General features: G+C 38.4%; 1 protein-coding gene across 6 annotated transcripts in view; it reads right to left on the bottom strand.

The window, feature by feature from the left end:
* PHF14 (PHD finger protein 14) overlaps positions 1-21,307 on the bottom strand; it is a 167,955-nt gene that overhangs the window by 26,409 nt on the left and 120,239 nt on the right. For 4 of the 6 annotated variants that reach the window (XM_060184286.1, XM_060184284.1, XM_060184285.1 and 1 more), the window contains one exon: positions 13,307-13,380. The exons of the other annotated variants lie outside the window; for them this stretch is intronic. In XM_060184286.1, the coding sequence (XP_060040269.1) occupies positions 13,307-13,380 (74 nt within the window). The remainder of the gene's footprint in view (positions 1-13,306; positions 13,381-21,307) is intronic. 6 annotated transcript variants of the gene reach the window in all.

The raw sequence follows: 21,307 nt of genomic DNA, 5'->3' as shown, positions 1-21,307 counted from the left end.
GTAAAAGCAAGTTTTTTTCTTATGACAGAAATATCATATTTAATTAAAAAGTCTAGGGCTGTTGTATGCTTTACATTGGGTTGTTCTCCCACGCCAAGAAAATTGGATCAGTCCTGCTAATTTCGCGGGCCCGCTTGGCCCCGCCCCAAGGAACCCTGAGAGAGTTCCAGAGTTCGAGAGTTGGAGAGTTGCAGAGTTCGAGAGTGTTTGGTGCCGCCGTGGGGGAAAGAGGCAGCAGAGTTCTGTTTGGTGATTAGTTTGTCTTAGTTTATGAATCGTTGTTCCTGAATAAAGAAATACAGCTTCCCTGCCCAGCCGTATGTATCTGGTCGTCTCTGTTACCCGCCCGTGAAGCTAGCCCGGCCAGCTGGAGCCGCCGAATTTTAACAACAGGGCTATATAAAATTAGAGTAATTTGGGAAATTAGTATGCCTATCTCAAATACCTGTTATTAAACAGATAAGAAATTACTTTGAAAATTTCTACTTTTATTTCTCTACTTAATGATTCAAAGAAAAGACAGGTAAACAAATAATCCTTCTTATTTAATATTAGAGGACCAGAATTATATAGTTATTTCAATAGCAAGCAAAATAGGTAAAATAGTAGCAATGAACTTGTAATTTTGTGGAAATGTAATAATCCTGTTTTATTTGTTGATTATCACCTCTTCTAATGTGTGATTCTAAAGAGAATAAAATAGAATAGATTTGCTTTTCTAAGGCTTTATCTCTTGTTCCTTCTTTGTGTTTGCCTTTGGTATCATGGAACTGGTGTAGATCATTATTGGTGGTGGCAAGGTGGAGCCCTAAGGATTGGCACAGACAGCTACATCATTAATGTCTATCATTATAAAAGGAAATAAAGACTAGTGAATGGAAAGTAAGAATGGTAAAATAGGTAAGATGAAAGGAGGGGCTGGGTGGCAGTACACCAAATAAAATGCACATTTTATCATGTGCAAGAACCCAGATCCAAGCTCCTGGCTCCCACCTACAAGGGAAAGTTTGATATGCCATGAAGCTGTGCTTCAGTTTTTGGTCTCTCTCTCTCCCTCCTACCCTTCCTTTCCTCTGAATTTCTGTCTCTATCAAAAGAGAAAAGGAAAGAAGGTGAAGTATATAGATAGTGTTAGGAAGTCTAAACTATTAGTGAGCATAAACAATTCTAGACATGCTTGTATATTTTCATACAAATGAAAAAACTACAAATTTTATAGTCTGAAATTTTAGGTATTTAAGATGTGTAAGATATAGTGCTAGGCTACTATAACTAAGAATTCTAATCAATTCAGACAGGTAGGTTTTTCTTTATGATGACTATACGCTTATTATCTTAAAGATATAAAATTCCACTTCTTTGGTAGGCATCTAAATATGTGAAAAACAAGCTCAGCTGTATATGGTGGAAATGTACATATCAGCCTTACAGTGATTATAATGTATAAATGATTTAAAAGATATTATCTGGTTTTGAAGCAAGTTGTATAATCATCAATCATAAAGAAAATTAAATAACAAAAAATCAAATTGTTTTATAAGCAAACAAATATATTTTCAATTAAGTACTATATATGTTTAATATATATTTACATAATAAGATATGCTGTTTCAAGAAATACTTTAGAAAACAACTCCTAAAGCTACTATTTCCCATAGGTATTCAAAGAAATAGATATTTTATAATTTACATGGTTTTATTTTTTGCTCAAAAATATATACATATAGACTGATTGTTCCAGGAGTTAAAAACAATTCTACCCAAACTGAAATGAGACAAAAATAATATCTAAAGATGTTCGAGATATATAAAATCATCCATCAAATTATAGTTCCATAACAAAAAGATCTGACAAAAGTCAAATAAATAATATGGGGCTAGGGCTATACTTTCTCATATGTAAGGAGAGAGTGGGAGTACTGGGAGTACTAAGTAGGAGTACTACGCAGAAGGGACACTTCAGGAGCGGGGTATTTCTTTTCCCTCTCTCTCTTTCATACTTTATCTAAATAAAAAAAAAATCAAGAAAAATAAATTCAGGTGACATTTCTTCCTAAGTATTTCAGAAGAAACTTTGGTTTATATTATATGTGTTATGTATTTTGTGTGTGTTTGCTGATTGTTCTTTACTAAAATAATCACTCCTTGCCACTTAACAATTTTATGTATGATTATGCTGTGTTATTCAACTATATGGAATGTTAGAAGCTACTAAATAATTATTGGATGTTTTAAACTGGTGCTTTTGCAACTTACAATTCAGAAAATATAAACTTCAAAAAACCAAACAAAAAGAAAAATAATTTAATGTGTGAGCAGCAAACAAGTTTTTCAGGAACAGAGGAATTGTGCAGGCAGTCCCCTCATATCTACCCTTCCTTAAGTCAAAATATTTCATGTGAATCTTTAAAACAATATTCAATGTAATGCACTATTCTTATCATTAGAAGAAATCAAAAAATATCTTTTTCAAAAATAAAATTCTGTTTACATAGTAGGGAATGCCCCATTCTCAGAAAGGAGGTTGGGCCAAAATCCTGTATCATTTGAAGAAGATGGGTCTGGCAATGGGTGCAGCCTAGAACATTCCTAACTGACCACAGAATGTGAGCTCAGACCTACAGGGATGCAGAGGTTACACAGGCTCCTGCACTAAATATGGGCCCCAGATCAAATCAATGGGATTTACAGTTAACAGTATTTATATACTTTTTCCATATTTAGGAACTACTCTCTTCCCTCATTCAGCTTTCTAGTCCTATTTCCAACTCTGACACCATCTCCCCAGATAATACCTCTGGCCCACCTGTATGTTAGCTATCAGGTTCAGACAAAAATTAGTGAGCCCCTTGGAATATACCTAAAATAGACCTACTAGCTTTTTCCAAAATGGAGACCTCAAATCTCATCTGTTATATTCTTGCCTTTAGGTTTTAAATTATTAAATAATTTGATCTTCTTTATGTCTTAATGCTTTTCCAGACACCAAGTTGTAGATGTTATCATGACGTCAACCTGACTTCCCTGAGCAGACGACATCACCAATGTACTCTGGAACCCCACCTCTCCGGAGCCCTGCTGACTAGGGAAAGAAAGAGACAAGTATGGATCATCCTGCCAGTGCCCACATTCAGAGAAGAAGCAATTAAAGAAGCCAGACCTTCCATAATGCACCCCATAATGATCCTGGGTCCATATTCCCACTGAGATAAAGAATAGAAAGCTTTCTGAGGAGGAAATGAGATATGGAACTCTGTTGATGGGAAATATGTGCAATTTTATCCCTCTTATCCTATAGTTTTGTTGATATTTTCCATTTTTTGTTTTATAGATGAATAAAAAATTCTGTTTACAAAGTGAATTTTAAAAAAGCCTTATTCCCAAGTGAACAGATTAAGCTGCCTTAAATACCTCTACTTCAAGCTTAATGTTATTCTTCCCCAGAGTGAACTCAATGTTCTTTATAGTTTTATTGGAAATTAATAGTTCATTAGATGGCCAAGTAACATATTTACTATGGCACATTAATTTTAATAGTTGAAAAATGTTGGTTTTGCTTCAGGAAAACTAAAATATACTATTTTAGAAAATTCTACATGAAAAAATTTTCCAACAGTTAGTTGTAATTCATAGTGTCAAAAACACTATGTTTCCACATCTTGAACCTACAGATCACTACTTTTTGCTTTAAGAAAAAGATCAAATGCACAGCTATATACAAGATACTGGGTACCATACAGCAAACCCTAACAAAAGGACTTATCAAAGTTAACCCAATTACCAAATAATATGATGATAACATTACTATCCATTGTCTTTTTGAACCCTAAGACAGCAGGAACCTCACATCTCCACTATAGAGCCTATATTTCTCCCAGTCCTGGAACCTTAGGATAGGGCCCACTTTCCCGCATGCCTCTCCCAATCCATATCAAATAATATTGCATCTGCCAATAGCAACCTAATCAACGCAACGATTGCCACCTCAACATGCTTCAGCTCAGACTGTGTCCAGAGACTTTAGGTGTGGAATGACAACCCTTCAGCTTCATTACTCGGGTGAGACCTTTGCTTTCATAGTATTCTCTAATTCCATCCCAGGTGGTTCACTTTCTAAGTCCCAAAACCTAGATATACACCAGGTTCTGTGAGAGAGCATATGTTCATACGTATCCATAAACTAGTGTAAAATATATACCTGAAAGCAGAAATACACTAGAGTTTGCAGTGAGTACCCCCACCCCCCCAATACTTCCTCTCCACTCTTGCAACCTTTGGGTCCATGATTGCTCAACAATTTCTTTGGCTTTGTATGTTAACTCTCTTTTCAGCCACCAGGTTCCAGAAGTCATCAGGATGCTGGCCAGGCTTCCCTGGACTGAAGACCCCACCAATGTGCCCTGGAGCTCCGCTTCCCCAGAGACCCACCCTACTAGGGAAAGAGAGAGGCAGACTGGAAGTATGGACCGACCAGTCAATGTCCATGTTCAGTGGGGAAGCAATTACAGAAGCCAGACCTTCCACCCTCTGCAACCCACAACGACCCTGGGTCCATGCTCCCAGAATGGGAAAGCTATTGGGGAGAGGATGGGATATGGAGATTGGGTGGTGGGAATTGGGTATTGGGTGGAGTTGTACCCCTCCTACCCTATGGTTTATCAAAAAAAAAAGAAAAAGATCAAATGTTTAGGTAGTCATCATAGTGAAACTGTCCACTAATCTGTTCTTAAATTATCAAAAAAAAAAAAAAAAAAAGCCTTACTAAGCAAGTAATAAATCATTTATAAAGCCTGCCTGAAAAAAAAAATAAACCATTTCCTTCTAGGACCAATTAATTATTGTTTAAATTATTTAAAGTGCTAAAAAAACTGTGGTATATAAAATACACACTCCATACTGGCAGCTGGGAGTGCTGGAGTTGTGTGGTGAGTACTGAACCCCAGTGATAAACTTGGTGGCAAAAATAAGGGATGGGGGGGGGAGGACACAGATGGAAACGGGGGAGAGAGGAAGAGATCTCTATAAGTATTAGCGAGGTTGTTGGTGGGGGGAATAATGCTGCTGATGGAAATAAGAACTGAAAACAGTAAGGAATGTCCTTCAACAAATATTGATAAAAATGGATATACTTTGGATATACCTCATGATCTAGCAATACTGCTCTTGGGTTTATATTCAAAGGACATAAAAACACTAATCTGAAGGGATATATACACTCCTAGTTTCATAGCTGCTTTCTTAACAATAACCAAAGATTGGAGGCAATGTAAGTGTCCATTGGCAGATAACTGGATAAAGTTATAGGATATACATAATGGAATACTACTCTAAATTAAAAGAATAGTGTATTCTTTGATACAAAAATAGATTAAACTGGAGGTAGTTACACTCAGTGAAATAAGTAAAAGGAAAAAGATTACTATTGGAATGGTTTGTCTTTTATGTGGAATATAGATAATTAAACTTGAAAAAAAAAAGTAACCAAATAGTCTCCTAGATTTTAAAAGGATGAATGTAATAGGAGGAATGGGCACAAAATTTGGTGGTGGGTACAGTGTGAAATTATATTCCTATAATTTTATAATTTTGCAAGCCATTACTAAATCACTAATAAAAATACTATACTATGTTCCTGGTTCTCAGTGTTTTTTTTAAACAATGTATATATTCTATATATAAAGTTTAAATGTACACAATACTTATTTTTCCTTCTAAATCCTCCCTGAAATGAACAATGAAATTTTACAACTGTGATAATAAGCATTCCTACAACCTTCCAAAAACATAAAATATATTTTTCGAGATACATAAACCTTGGCTAATTTATCTGCTACTAATTTTTAAGAGTATCTTACATTACACTAGGGAACTCACAGCAACTACTCTGGGCCTTCAAGATCTGAAAGATGCTAAATGAGTATTTCTAAATAAAGACACTGAGCAAAAGCTACAAAGAAACACATCAATACATCAACAGCAGTAATCTCTTTTCTGCAGTTTTCAAATGATCAAAATAATGAACATGTATTACTTGAACAAGAACAAGTAACTAATACTAGGGGCACAGTCCAGTATACACACTATAGTTGAATACATTTTTACTTTATATTAATAGAAAAGGCAAAGCATTCTAGAGGCCTGTCATATGTATCTAACCTTAAATAATATCTATTTGAATTTTTAAGAAGTACAGACCAAGTGGTGTCTATTACTATTCATACAAAATATTTAACTTTACAAACATATTTCAAATAGTACTAAGTTATAGGGTAACATCTGTGTGAGAGAAGAAAAAACTTGAAGTTCTTCAAAGTAATTATGGCAATGAATCTTAATATAGTTTACGTAGTATATGATTATACAGGATAATATTGCTAGTAAACTGAAAGTCAGAGATTATAAGCTAGTAACATGAGGAGCAATACCAATTATACATTTACTGCATTTTAGGAGGTTTTTAATGATTTGTATAATGAACATGCACCTAAAAAAAAAAAAAAAACCTCTTGTCATTCCCTATTAAATATAACATGATCTTTAAGCTTTATTAGATTTGTAATGATAGGTTAATGATGTAAAATACTGTTTGATATATGTATGATACATTTTGAAGAAGAAAATATTGATGCTATCTTGGTTAAAGGGTGATGCAGAAATGATTTAGACAGTGTTCTCTTCCATATGGTATCAGTATAGTGTTTTACTTAAGCAATAAATTAGAGCTAAGAGTTTAAATCTATTTTATCTGTTCCCTTGGTTCAGAAGAATTGAAGAAACAAGTATTTATTCTATATAAACAGCATAAACACAAGAATTAGATAAAAATGATCCATTATATAGCAGTAAATAACTGCTATGTGCATCACTGTAAGAACAAAAAAATGGAACATGCTTTTCTATTAGCTTTAAATTTGATTATGCCAAAGCTTAATGAGAAAATTTGAGAACATTTATAGTTTTATGATTTTGTACTGATAAAGTTAACAATGTTATATATAGTACAGTTGGAGACAATACATAAGAACTATTTCCTTTTTGAGCAGAGATAGTTCATTGGGTAGAGTGCCAGCCCTGACGTGTGCTTGGTCCAAATTCAAGCCCTGACAACATAATAGAAAGAAGGCACTGGAAGAAGTTCTGGTGTCATGATGTCTGTCCTTTATCCAAATAAAAAAATTTTCCCAAGCAGTGAAATTGTGTATGTGCCATGGCCTGGCTCCTTCTCTCTCCCCAAAAATCTTATCTGTAGGTGCAAACCAACAGGGAAAAAAAACAAATCCAGTGAAGTCATTTAAATAAATTATGTATTTTGCTCACTTTACCATTCTTTACATTTATATATTCAAAAGATAAGGAAAGTTTGAGGAAAATATTATCAATCTCTTTTCTCTCTTTCATGAAGCAGTAATTTGAAAAATGTATTCATTTTTTTGGAAATAAAAATGGAAAAAGGGGTTTAAAATACATGAAGTGCAAAAATTTTAAGTGCCAGAACCTAAAAGCAATATATTCCACATCAGATGAGTAGCTACAAAAAAACCAAAAAAAACTATGGTACCTATACACCATTGGATACCACTCAGCTGTTTAAAAAATGCATTTGTCTCCTTTGCATCCTCTTGGATGAAACATGAAGACATAATATTGAGAAATAAGCCAAAAAGAGAAGGACAAATAGCAAATGATCTCACTTATTAACAGGACATAATAAAATAGGGACGGGGAAGGAGAGTGCAAAGTGAAACATGGACTGGACATTGTATATTGCAAAGGACTCTGAGGGGGAGTGAGGAGAAGGAGAAAACTTTGGGGGCCTGGTACATAATGAAAATGTATGCATATGTCAATGAATCTACTGTCAGGCATTAATCCCCTCAATAACGTGAAAAGAAAAGGAGAATAGACTGTGTATGAAGTATAAATAAAATTGATTTTACAAAGAAAGAACAAGAAGCTAGGTTTGAAACAGATGAAGGGAAGTTTAAACTACTGTCTACAAAAGTTTACCAATTATTTTTTTCCTGCCATTTCCCACACCCACCTTACTTAATTAATAGTTCACTTTAACAGGACAGGCAATGAATGTATCATAACTTTTTTTTTTGTTAGGTTTTTTTTATATATATTTATATATTTGTTAGTGTTTTGCTTTGGTTAGGAAGTTGAAAATTATGCAAGCTATAAATTAGCTTTAAACAAGCTTTTAAACAAGACCTCTCACAGAATGGGAGAAGATCTTCACACGCCATACATCAGACAAGAGACTAATCAACAAAATATACAAAGAACTCAGCAAACTTAGCAACAAAAAAGCAAATGACAAAAAATGGGCAGAGGATATGAACAGAACATTCAATACCGAAGAGATCCAAAAGGCTAACAAACACATGAAAAATTGCTCCAGGTCGCTGATTGTCAGAGAAATGCAAATAAAGACAACATTGAGATACCACCTCACCCCTGTGAGAATGGCATATACTAAAAAGGACAGCAGCAACAAATGCTGGAGAGGCTGTGGGGACAGAGGAACCCTTCTACACTGCTGGTGGGAATGTAAACTGGTCCAGCCTCTGTGGAGAGCAGTCTGGAGAACTCTCACAAGGCTAGACATGGACCTTCCATATGACCCAGTAATTCCTCTCTTAGGAATATACACCAAGGACTCCATAACACCCAACAAAAAAGAAATGTGTACACCGATGTTTATAGCAGCACAATTCATAGTAGCTAAAACCTGGAAGCAATCCAGGTGCCCAACAACAGATGAGTGGCTGAGAAAGCCGTGGTATATATACACAATGGAATACTACACAGCTATGGTGTATAGATACCATAGTTTTTTGTTTTTTGGTTTTTTTTGTAGCTACTCATCTGATGTGGAATATCTGGGTTGCTTTTAGGTTTTGGCACTTACAAATTTTGCACTTCATGTATTTTAAAACCCTTTTTCTTTTTTTCTTTCCAAAAATTAAGGATACATTTTTTAAATTACTGCTTCAAACTTTTTAAAGCACAGACTGAGACTTTTTAAAACATAGGCTGAGTCTTTGATATGATGACTCTCTTAAAAGCTTAGACCAAGGAGAACAGAAGCAACCGGTGGCAAAGCTATATACAAATTATGTCAATGGACATAAATTATGGTACTGTTGTGTATGATACAGAAAATCCTAACAAAGGGATATTTCAAAGTTAACCCAACCGCCAAATAATGTGATTATAGCAATAACTATCTATTATCTTCTTAAACCCTAAGACATCAGGTGTTGGTATGCTTCTAATTCTGCTTATACGGCCTTCTGTTTTGATCATCACGTTAGGTTCACTTGTATTGCTTAATGCTGTGGTCTATTTACATAATCATTGTTTTAATCCCCACTGGTTCACACTTTTTCCACTCTACCCCCTCTCCTAGTCACATCCTGTTTTCTACCATTTAATCCCCATTGGTTTGCACTCTCTTTTCGTTCCACCCTCTCTTCGTCACAACCTGTTTTACACCCTAATGTTGGGACTATGTGTAAGCTTGATAGAGCTTAGGGAGAACTACCCCCCATCCTTGGACGGAGGTCTCAGAAGATACCCTCTTGGTGAGTCTCTCTCAACCAAGGTGAGCAAAAGGGGGAAAACTCAGACTTAGTTCTTTCCCTCTTGACTCTCAGGCCCATAGAAAGCCCAATACTTCTCCCCATTAACTGCAGGCCACATGACCACCTACTTTAAGATTCACTTACTCAAAGTCACCTTCTGATCACAGAAGAACACACCGTATCACACATTCTATCATACACCTCAGACCCCAGACAAGAGAAATTCCAAACTATATGGCCTTTTGATATCCATCTTCTCTCTGTCTCACCCTGCTGATTTAACCCCTATGCTTCTCTAAAATACCTTTGGATAATTAAGTTGCTTATGTCATGGAGAATAACTGTCTTGTAGCTCATCAATTCCTGTCATACCAGGCCCCTACCATAAGGGCAAGCTGATCTTTAAGAAACCTGTAATTTCTGACATATTTCAATAATTCCCTTTGTTTGGTTTTCTATTTAACTCATGTCCACCTGCTAATAAACGAGTTCTGAGTATGTTGCAGTATCCCCGGTATCTTTACTCTAGAAAGAACCCTGGAGATCACCCTGCCAGAGATGCCGACACCCTACCACTTCCTTGCTGGAAAGTATAGATACAGATGAATAAAGCCAGCATTGCATTGCATCCCAGCTCAGCCATGAGTCCCTGGTCATCTCTCTCCCACCCTGAGGCTAGCCCAGCATCTGGCACCCGAACTGGGACTGGCATATGGCACACCAACGTGGGAACTAACCCGCCCATCACCCAGATAAGTAAACACCGCTTCACTACCCAACTCCATGGGATACCTTCCTACTTATGAATAGTTTCCCAAAGCATCTACTCTTTCTTCATGAGACAGTTTCTCTGTCTCTGGAACATATTGCTCTGGGCCACACTTTGGTTCCTTATGAGCATGATCGTAGAGCTTGGGAGATGTGTGGAGATTTCCCCAGGGACTTTCTGGACTGTCTCTTCCATGTTTCCCATGGAGAAGGACTAATCTAACTTGAAGAGCATTCTCCAGTACCCTGGCAGTCCCCAAGAATGGAGACACGTGGTTAGTTTTACCCTCCTGATTCGATTCTTTCTTTGATGGGAAGACGTTTTTCAATATGCTCCCAGAAGATGGCGGACTGAGAAGCTGCTAGTGGCTTGAGCTCTGACCACATCTCCTGGAAACGGTAGGATTTAATGCCTTTAGTAGGCCAGTCAATAAGGGGTCCTAGTGGTGACACCACGGAGGTGACTATAACTTAATTTGGGTTAAAAAACAGAGTAGAAAAAAAGGGAAAAAAATTTTTTTCTTTTAAATTATTATTCCCAAAGCGCACCCCCCACCCCCCATAACCAGTCCCTGGATACCAGCTCCTAGCAGGCTCCCTGCTGAGCTTCTGTCTTTACCAAGATTTCTGTCCCACCAGGTGGTATCATTCATTCTAAGTCTATTCCCTTCTGAAACCTCTGGCCTTTTTTCTTTCTAAGTAGCCAACCCCCCACCCCACCCTGCATAGCTAATTAAATAAATAAATAAATAAATAAATAAACTCTTTCCTTTTACCGCTCTTTTATTACTGTTCATATTATCTTTTTCTTTTTTCTCTCTTTTCTCATTCTTGTCATCCTTTCTTCCTTAATCCTACAGCTTCCAAAGCCACAGGCCCCAGCCCCCACATCACCAAACAGTGTGCTTTCACTGAATTCACTGATACACGTTTGAGAATTATTTTGGGGAAGAATTCTGACTCAGAGAGGACTCTCACTGTATCTCTGCTCAAATTCCCTTCCTCCTTTAGCTACCCCTAGAATATACAGTGGATAGTAGATTTGCATAACTGTCTATTTCAGCTATCCTTGTCTAGTCCTGAGGTTTTTGTTTTTTTTAATTTTTTGTTTTCTTTCGTAACAATCAGCTGCCTCTGTTCAAGAGGTTTGAGGTAATCTGGGACAGGGTTTTTTTTTTTTTACCCTGCTCTATTTTATTATTAATATTATATAAAGGCATATATCTCCCCCCCCCTTTAGGTTGATCAGAATTAACTCTTGGGGTATCTTTCATTGCTACAGTAGTGGGCATCTTATCTATTGTGGGAGGAACTTGTCTCGTTACACCTACCTCTACAGACTCTCCCCTTCCTCCTCCTCCTAGCTAATTAAAAAAATCAAATTAAACTAAATTAAAAATAAAGTAATAAAAAAATTTCCTTTCACTGCTCTTTAATTACAGCTTTTTTTCTTACCTTTTCTCTTTTCTCTCTCGTTTATTTTTTATTCTTTTTTTTTTATCTTGTCATACACTTCTTCCTTCCTTCTTCTTTGCCTTTCTGATTTCTGAATTATTTGGGGGAAGAAATCTGACTCAGAGTGGACTCTCTATGTGTGTATCTCTGCTCTACTTCCCTTTCCTTTCTTGTTACCCCTAAAATATACAGTGGATAGCAGATTTGCATAATTGACTATTCTTGCTATCCGTTTTTTCTTTTCTCTTTCTTCAAGGGATGTGGTTACTATTTTTTCACGGAATGGAGCCAATTTTTGGCTAACTGGTAGTGATTAAACTGCTTTAATACGTGCTTCAGTTGCTAATGTAATTCCTGAGTTTGGTGAGTGCAATTGCCATAAAGGTACTTAGTACAGTGTTGCTTGTACTCAAGACACAACAACTGAGAAACAACAGAGCATAAAAAAAAGAAACACATAAATCAAGAAAATGGGTAGATCAAAAACAAATAAAACTGTTACTCCAATGAATGAAGACAATAGCCCAGAAGAAACTACAAATCAGCCAGAAGTAACCATAGATAAGAAAAGTATGCAAGCAATAATAAACTTATTAGTCACAGACATGAAAACAACATTGGAGGAAAGGAATGGCAGTATTAGGGAAACCACAGTTGAGACCCCCAAGGAAAATACTGATTATCTTGAAGCAATTAGAGAACTGAAAGCTGAAATAGCTATAATGAAGAAGCTGAGGGAAGGGAAAGCAGACTAACAGAAGCAGAAAACAGAATTAGACAGAGGATGAGTTAGAGAAAACTAAGAAAGAGGTGAAAGAGCTCAAAAAGAGATTGAGAGCCACTGAAAACAACAACAGAGACATATGGGATGATCTCAAAAGAAGTAACACTCGTATAATTGGCCTGCCAGAGGAAGAAAGAGAGGAAGGGGAAGCAAACATTCTAGAGGAAATAATAGAAGAAAACTTCCCACACCTGAATAACAGAAAGGACATCCAGATTCAAGAGGACCAGAGAGTACCAAACAGAATCAACCCAGACCTGAAGACACCAAGACACATCATAGTCACAATGAGAAGGAGTAAGGATAAAGAAAGGATCCTAAAGGCTGCAAGAGAGAAACAAAAAGTCACATACAGGGGAAAACCCATAAGATTATTTGCAGACTTCTCCACTTAAACTCTAAAAGCCAGAAGAGAATGGCAAGATATCTATCGAGCCCTGAATGAAAAAGGGTTTCAACCAAGGATAATATATCCTGCTATACTTTCATTCACACTAGTTGGACGGATCTAAACCTTCTTAGACAAACAACAGATAAAGAGGCAACCATCACCAAGCTGGCCCTGAAAGAGGTTCTAAAAGACCTCTTATAAACAAGAACATCACTATAATACTTGCAATATATCAAAGCAAACAATTTTTTTTTTGAACAATGGCACTACAATACATTAAATCCATAATATCAATAAATGTCAATGGCTTAAACTCACCAATCAAAAGGCACAGAGTGGGAGGATGGATCAGAAAACACAACCCAACCATATGCTGCTTGCAAGAATCCCATCTGTCACAACAAGATAAACACAGACTTAAAGTGAAAGGATGGAAAACTGTCATACAGGCTAACAGACCACAAAAAAGGGCAGGAATAGCCATTCTCATCTCAGACACAATAGATTTTAAATTAAATAAAGTAATAAAAGATAGGCAAGGAATATACATAATGATTATTGGATCAATCAGCCAAGAACACTTAACAATTATTAACATCTATGGACCCAATGAGGGACCATCTAAATATGTCAAGCACTAACTGAAAGAATTTCAAAACTACATCAATAGTAATAGAATAATAGTGGGAGACTTCAATATCCCACTCTCACACTTAGACAGATCAACAAAGCAGAGAACTAACAAAGATAGAAGAGAATTGAATGAAGAGATTGACAGAATAGACCTCTTGGACATTTTCAGAGTCCTTCACCCCAAAAAACTGGAATACACCTTCATTTCAAATCCACATAACACATACTCAAGGATAGACCACATGTTAGGCCACAAAGACAGCATCAATAAATTCAAGAGCATCGAAATCATCCCAAGTATCTTCTCAGACCACAGTGGAGTAAAACTAACATTTAACAACAAACAGAAAATTATTAAAAGTCACAGAATTTGGAAACTAAACAGCATACTCCTTAAGAACCACTGGGTCAGAGACTAACTCAAGCAGGAAATTCAAATGTTCCTGGAAACAAATGAAAATGAAGACACAACCTATCAAAATATTTGGGACACAGCTAAAGCAGTACTGAGAGGGAAACTTATAGCCATACAATCACATATTAAACACCAAGAAGAAGCTCAAATGAACGACTTTACTGCACACCTCAAGGACTTAGAGGAAGAGGAACAAAGGAACCCTAAAGCAACCAGAAGGACAGAAATCAATAAAATTAGAGCAGAAATAAACAACATCGAAAATAAAAGAACCATACAAAAGATCAGTGAAGCCAAACATTGGTTCTTTGAAAGATTAAACAAAATTGACAAACCCCTAGCCAGACTCACCAAACAAAAAAGAGAGAAGACTCAAATTAATAGAATTATAAACGATGGACGCGATATCACAACTGACACCCCAGAAATCCAGACAATCCTGCGAAACTTCTACAAAGAACTATACGCCACCAAGCTAGAGAATCTGGAAGAAATGGAACAATTCCTAGAAACATATGCCCTTCCAAATTGAACCAAGAAGAACTACAAAATCTAAATGCACCAATCACAGACAAAGAAATTGAAACTGTTATTAAGAATCTCCCCAACAACAAAAGTCCTGGACGAGATGACTTCACAAACGAATTCTACAAAACTTTTAGGAAACAGTTAGTATCAATACATCTTAAGCTTTCACATAAGAGTATAGAAACAGGAATACTCCTTTCCACCTTCTATGAAGCCAACATCACCCTGATACCAAAAGCTGATAGGGACAGAACAAAAAAGGAAAACTACAGACCAATATCTCTGATGGAACATAGATGCCAAAATATTAAACAAGATCTTGGCCAACCGGATACAGCAACAAAAAGATTGTTCATCATGACCAAGTGGGATTCATCCCAGGAATGCAAGGCTGGTTCAACATCCATAAGTCAATCAATGTCATTCACCACATCAATAAAAGCAAAACCAAAAACCACATGATTATCTAAATAGATGCAGAGAAAGCCTTTGACAAAATCCAACACCTATTCATGCTCAAAACTCTACAAAAAATGGGAATAGATGGGAAATTCCTCAAGATAGTGGAGTCTATATATAGCAAACCTACAGCCAACATCATACTCAATGGACAGAAGCTGAAAGCATTCCCCCTCAGATCGTGGACTAGACAGGGCTGTCCACTCTCACCATTGCTCTTCAACATAGTCTTTGAAGTTCCTGCCATAGCAATCAGGCAAGAGAAAGAAATCAAAGGAATACAGATTGTAAGGGAAGAAGTCAAGCTCTCACTATTTGCAGATTATATGATAGTGTACATAGAAAAACCTAAAGAATCCAGCAGAAAACTACTGGAAGTTATTAGGCAATAGAGCAAGGTATCAGGCTACAAAACCAATGTACAGAAAACAGTGGCATTTCTTTATGCAAACACCAAATCTGAAGAAGACATCCAGAAATCACTCCCATTTACTGTTTCAGCAAAATCAATCAAATACCTAGGAATAAAGTTGACCAAAGAAGTGAGAGACTTGTATACTGAAAACTATGAGTTGCTACTCAAGGAAATAGAAACAAATACCAAGAAATGGAAAGATATCCCATGATCATGGATTGGAAGAATAAATATCGTCAAAATGAATATTCTCCCCAGAGCCATATACAAATTTAATGCAATACCCATCAAAGTTCCACCAAGCTTCTTTAAGAGAACAGAACAAACACTACAATCATTTAATTGGAACCTGAAAACACCTAGAATTGCCAAAACCATCCTGAGGAAAAGAAACAGAAATGGAGGCATCACACTCCCAGACCTCAGCTTTATTATAAAGCCATCATCATCAAAACAGCATGGTACTGGAACAAAAATAGGCACACAGCCCAATGGAACAGAATTGAAAGCCCAGAACTAAACCCCCACACCTATGGACATCTAATCTTTAATAATGGGACCCAAAGTATTAAATGGAAGAAGGAGGCTCTCTTCAATAAATGGTGCTGGGAAAACTGGATTGTAACATGCAGAAGAATGAAATTGAACCACTTTATCTCACCAAAAACAAAAATCAACTCCAAATGGATCAAAGACCTGAATGTTAGACCAGAAACAATCAAATACTTAGAGGAAAACATTGGTAAAACAGTTTCCTACCTACACCTTAAGGACATCTTAGATGAATCAAACCCAATTGCAAGGAAGATTAAGCAGAAACAAACCAATGGGACTACATCAAATTGAAAAGCTTCTTCACATCCAAAGAAACTATTAAACAAACAAAGAGACAACTCACAGAATGTGAGAAGATCTTCACATGCCATACATCAGACAAGAAACTAATCACCAAAATATATAAAGAGCTCAGCAAACTTAGCACCAAAAAGCAAATGACCCCATCCAAAAATGGGCAGAGGATATGAACAAAACATTCACCTCAGAGGAGATCCAAACGGTTAACAAACATATGAAAAACTGCTCTAGGTCACTGATTGTCAGAGAAATGCAAATCAAAACAACACTAAGATACCACCTCACTCCTGTAAGAATGGCATACATCAAAAAGGACAGCAGCAACAAATGCTGGAGAGATTGTGGGGACAGAGGAACCCTTTTACATTTCTGGTGGGAATATAAATTGGTACAGCCTCTGTGGAGAGCTGTTGTATGCTTTACATTGGGTAGTTCTCCCCTGCCAAGAGAATTGGATCAGTCCTGTTAATTTCACGGGCCCTCTTGGCCCCGCCCCAAGGAACCCCGAGAGAGGGTTCCTGAGTTCCAGAGTTCGGGAGTTGGAGAGGGTTCTTGAGTTCCAGAGTTGGAGAGGGACAGAGTAAGAGAGAGTGCTTGCGCTGCCGCAAAGAGTCAGCAGAGTTCTGTTTGGTGATTAGTTTGTCTTAGTTTATGAATCGTTGTTCCTGAATAAAGAAATACAGCTTCCCTGCCCAGCCATTGTCTCCACGTCTCTGTTAACCCGCCCGTGAAGCTAGCCCGGCCAGCTAGAGCCGCCGAATTTTAACAACAGAAAGCAGTCTGGAAAACTCTCAGAAGGCCAGACATGGACCTTCCATATGATCTAGTCATTCCTCTCCTGGGGTTATACTGCAAGGACTCCATAACACCCAACCAAAAAGAGGTGTGTACTCCTATGTTCATAGCAGCACAATTCATAATAGCTAAAACCTGGAAGCAACCCAGGTGCCCAACAACAGAGGAGTGGCTGAGAAAGCAGTGGTATATATACACAATGGAATACTATGCAGCTATCAAGAACAATGAACCCACCTTCTCTGACCCATCTTGGACAGAGCTAGAAGGACTTATGTTAAGTGAGCTAAGTCAGAAAGATAAAGATGAGTATGGGATGATCCCACTCATCAACAGAAGTTGAGTAAGAAGATCTGAAAGGGAAACTAAAAGCAGGACCTGACCAAATTACAGCAGGAACCTCACATATCCATTATAGAGCCTCTACTTCCCCCAGTTCCTTTCCACTATTCCAAACTTTGGGTCCATGATTGCTCAACAATTTCTTTGGCTTTGTATGTTAACTCTCTTTTCAGCCACCAGGTTCCAGATGTCATCAGGATGCCAGCCAGGCTTCCCTGAAGACCCCACCAATGCGTCGTGGAGCTCTACTTCCCCAGAGACCCACACTACTAGGGAAAGAGAGAGGCAGACTGGGAGTATGGACTGACCAGTCAAAGCCCATGTTCAGCAGGGAAGCAATTACAGAAGCCAGATCTTCCACCTTCTACAACCTACAATGACCCTGGGTCCATGCTCCCAGAGGGATAGAGAGTGTGAAAGCTATCAGGGGAGGGGGTGGGATATGGAGATTGGGTGGTCGGAATTGTGTGGAGTTGTACCCCTCCTACCCTATGGTTTTGTTAATTAATCCTTTCTTAAAAAAAAGTGGTTCCTAGCAACCCTGCAGGAACCATCATAAGCACCCTAAATGGAATTTTAAGGAGCTTTTTGGACTAGGACGCCATCTGGGGACTCATGATGCGACATAGTGAGATATAAATAATCTGATTCAATGTGAAAAAAAACAAAAACTACCTACCGCTTTCCTCTCACTTCCTCCCTCATTGTTCTCTCTGAATATCTTAAGTTTGCTGTCTGCTTTCAGTTGCATTTCTTAAGAGAGTGATTTGAATGACTGAATTTTTGTATGACATTGACTTTACAAAAAAAAAAAAATTCCAGACACAGCCATGATTTCTAGAGACATCCAGAAACCATCCAAAAAATTGTTTTTTCCTCTTTTGATTTTTTTTTTTTTTTTTACGTTTTGGTATTAATATGAAACATTTAATCCTGAAAACTCTATGAGTATGGGCGGGGTAGAGAGTGCAATGGTTATGTTAATGATTCTCATTCCTGAGGCTTCTAACCATGGTTCTTCTATTGACCTTATACTGTTTAAACAACTTTGAAATCATACTAGAAAGGACTTCCAAAATTAGAAAGGTACTTAAACCAATTATAATAAACTTCTAATCTGCCACAAGTTTTGCTTCACAAGTAAGTGAATTACAGCTGTCAAGTATTCACATGAAAAAGCATCTGCTCAAATGGAATCCCTGGAAATCCATTTGGACCCCTGTCCTCTGACATTGCCCACAAGATGGCATGACTACAACACACCCCCTGAAACCAATGATGTGACCTGGCACGACCTGAAGAAACTGATTCACAGACTCGAAAGCTCACTCTCTACAGAAAATCGGAATTACAGTGGTTGACCTTCCCCATTGAGACAGATGTGCAGCGTTTCATCCCCTGGCATATCATCCGTGGTCATCTGCTTTGGACTGACACTTCTATTGGTCTTACTGGTACACGTCTTGGACACTTTACACAACTTTACAGCAGTTTCCCTTTACGCTGCTGGGTTTCTCAAAGACTGACAGCAGCAGTCCATGGATTTTGCAGCTAGGTGCCTTGGGACTCTATAGGCCACACCCCCTCACCTGCAGGCCCTGTCCCCAGAGACAGGAAATCCCCCTCCTTACTAGGTCCTGCCCACAGAGGCAGGAAACACCCTTTTAGGCATGAAACGCCCCCAAGAGGCAAGAGATGCCCACAGAGACAGGAAATGCCCTTTGAGGCAGGAAATGCCCCCCTCAGACTTCCCCTTGGCATCACACTGGTTCTTGCTGCTCTCTTATTTGTTCCTCCATGTCTTGTGCCAGTTCTTTTGAAAATGCCAGTACGATAAAGGTTTCTGTTCACCCCACGCTCCGGATACTATGGCCACTAGTTAAAAAGAAAGGGGGAGATGTTGGTATGCTTCTAATTCTGCTTGTAAGACCTTCTGTTTTGATCACCACTTTAGGTTCGCTTGTATTGCTTAACGCTGTGTTCATTTACATCACTGTTTTAATTGTTTTAATCCCCACTGGTTCACACTCTTTTTCCACTCCAACCCCTCTCCTAGTCACACCCTGTTTTCTACCATTTAATACCCATTGATTTGCACTCTCTTTTCGTTCTACCCTCTCTTCGTCACATCCTGTTTTACACCCTACCACTTCCTTGCTGGAGAGTATAAATGCAGATGAATAAAGCCAGCATTGCATTGCATTGCATCCCAGCTCAGCCATCTCTCTCCCACCCGCGAGACTAGCCTGGCAATCAGGAACCTCCTGCTTCCTCTATAGAGCCTATATTTCCCCCCAGTCCTGGAACCTCTAGGGTGGGACGCACTTTCCTGCATGCTCCTCTCAATTCCTACCAAATGATATTGCATCCATCCACCTATCCCAACCTAATGAACTCAACAAGTTCCACCTCAGCATGCTTCACTTCAGACTGTGTCCAGAGACGTCAGTCATGAAATGTCAACCCTTCACCCTCATTACTCGGATGAGACCTTTCCTTTCATAGTATTCTCTAATTCCATACCAGGAGGTTCACTTCCTAACAAAGTCCCAAAACCTAGATGTCGACCAGGCCCCGTAAGATGGAGCATATGTTCATATGTACCCATAAATTAGGGCAAAATACCTGAAAGCAAAAATACACAATAGCCTGTAGTGAGTCAGTACATAGTTCATAATGAAATAGTGTCTACTTAGTCTTAGATACCTCCTCACCTACTTCCTATTAAGTTCTCTCACTCACTCCAAAGCTAACCTCATCAAAGCAAGGACAGCAAAAGATGAGTAAGGGCAAGAGACTGGCATACTATACTGATGACTCTTTAGTCATTATCAGGCCACCCCATCAGCTGGGACCCTAGTTGGGGAGTCCTGAGATTCCCAAACAGACATGATGGGCCTAGACCTCGAATAAGTCCCTCTCTCCATTGTTATCAGTCATTTCTACCAGGGACAACACAATAGACCCCTTTGTGGGCCCCCATAGGACGTTGCCCTCAACTTGGATCAACAACAGTAGAGAATGTTCCATCCTCCGAAGGGAGGCTGGACAATTTGCTCTATGCTACACCTGAGGAAGATGGATCCTGATATTGGGGCAGCTTGGGAGGGTCCTACTTATGACCACAGCATGTGAGCTCAGATCTACAGGGATGCAGAGGTCACATAAGCTCCATGCTGAATATGGGCCCCAGATCAGATCAAATCAGTGGGGTTTACAGTCAACAATATTTATACATCTTCCCCATATTTGGGAGCTACTCTCTTCACTGATCCAGGTTTATGGTCCTTTTCCAGCCATGACATCATCTCCTCAGACAATAAGTAGGATCCACCTGCATGTAAGATTTCAGGCTCAGGCAAAAAAACCTCCAAAAAACAGAAAAACAAACACTAGTATAGACACAGGCCCTTTGGAATATAACCAAAATATGCCTACTAGCTATCTACAAAATGGAGCCCCCCCCCCCCAACACTTCATCTGCACTATTCCAGCCTTTAGGTCCATTGTTCAACAATCTGTTTGGCTTTGTATGTTAACTCTCTTTTCAACTACCAGGTTCCAGATGCTAGCATGATGCCGACCAGACTTCCCTGGACAGACAACCCCACCAATGAGTACTGGAGCTCCACTTCCCCAGAGCCCTTCCCCACTGGGGAAAGAGAGAGACAGGCTGGGAGTATGGATCAACCAGTCAATGCCCATGTTCAGCGGGGAAGTAATTACAGAAGCCAGACCTTCAACCTTCTGCATCCCACAATGACCTTGGGTCCATACTCCTAGAGGGATAAAGAATAGGAAAGCTATCAGGGGAGGGAATGGGATATAGAGATCTGGTGATGGGAACTGTGTGATGTTGTACCCTTCTTATCCTATG

The sequence above is a fragment of the Erinaceus europaeus genome, unplaced genomic scaffold (assembly GCF_950295315.1).
Source record: "Erinaceus europaeus unplaced genomic scaffold, mEriEur2.1 scaffold_225, whole genome shotgun sequence".
In the NCBI taxonomy this organism is placed as follows: domain Eukaryota; kingdom Metazoa; phylum Chordata; class Mammalia; order Eulipotyphla; family Erinaceidae; genus Erinaceus; species Erinaceus europaeus.
This window is presented reverse-complemented; position numbering and strand designations above follow the sequence as displayed.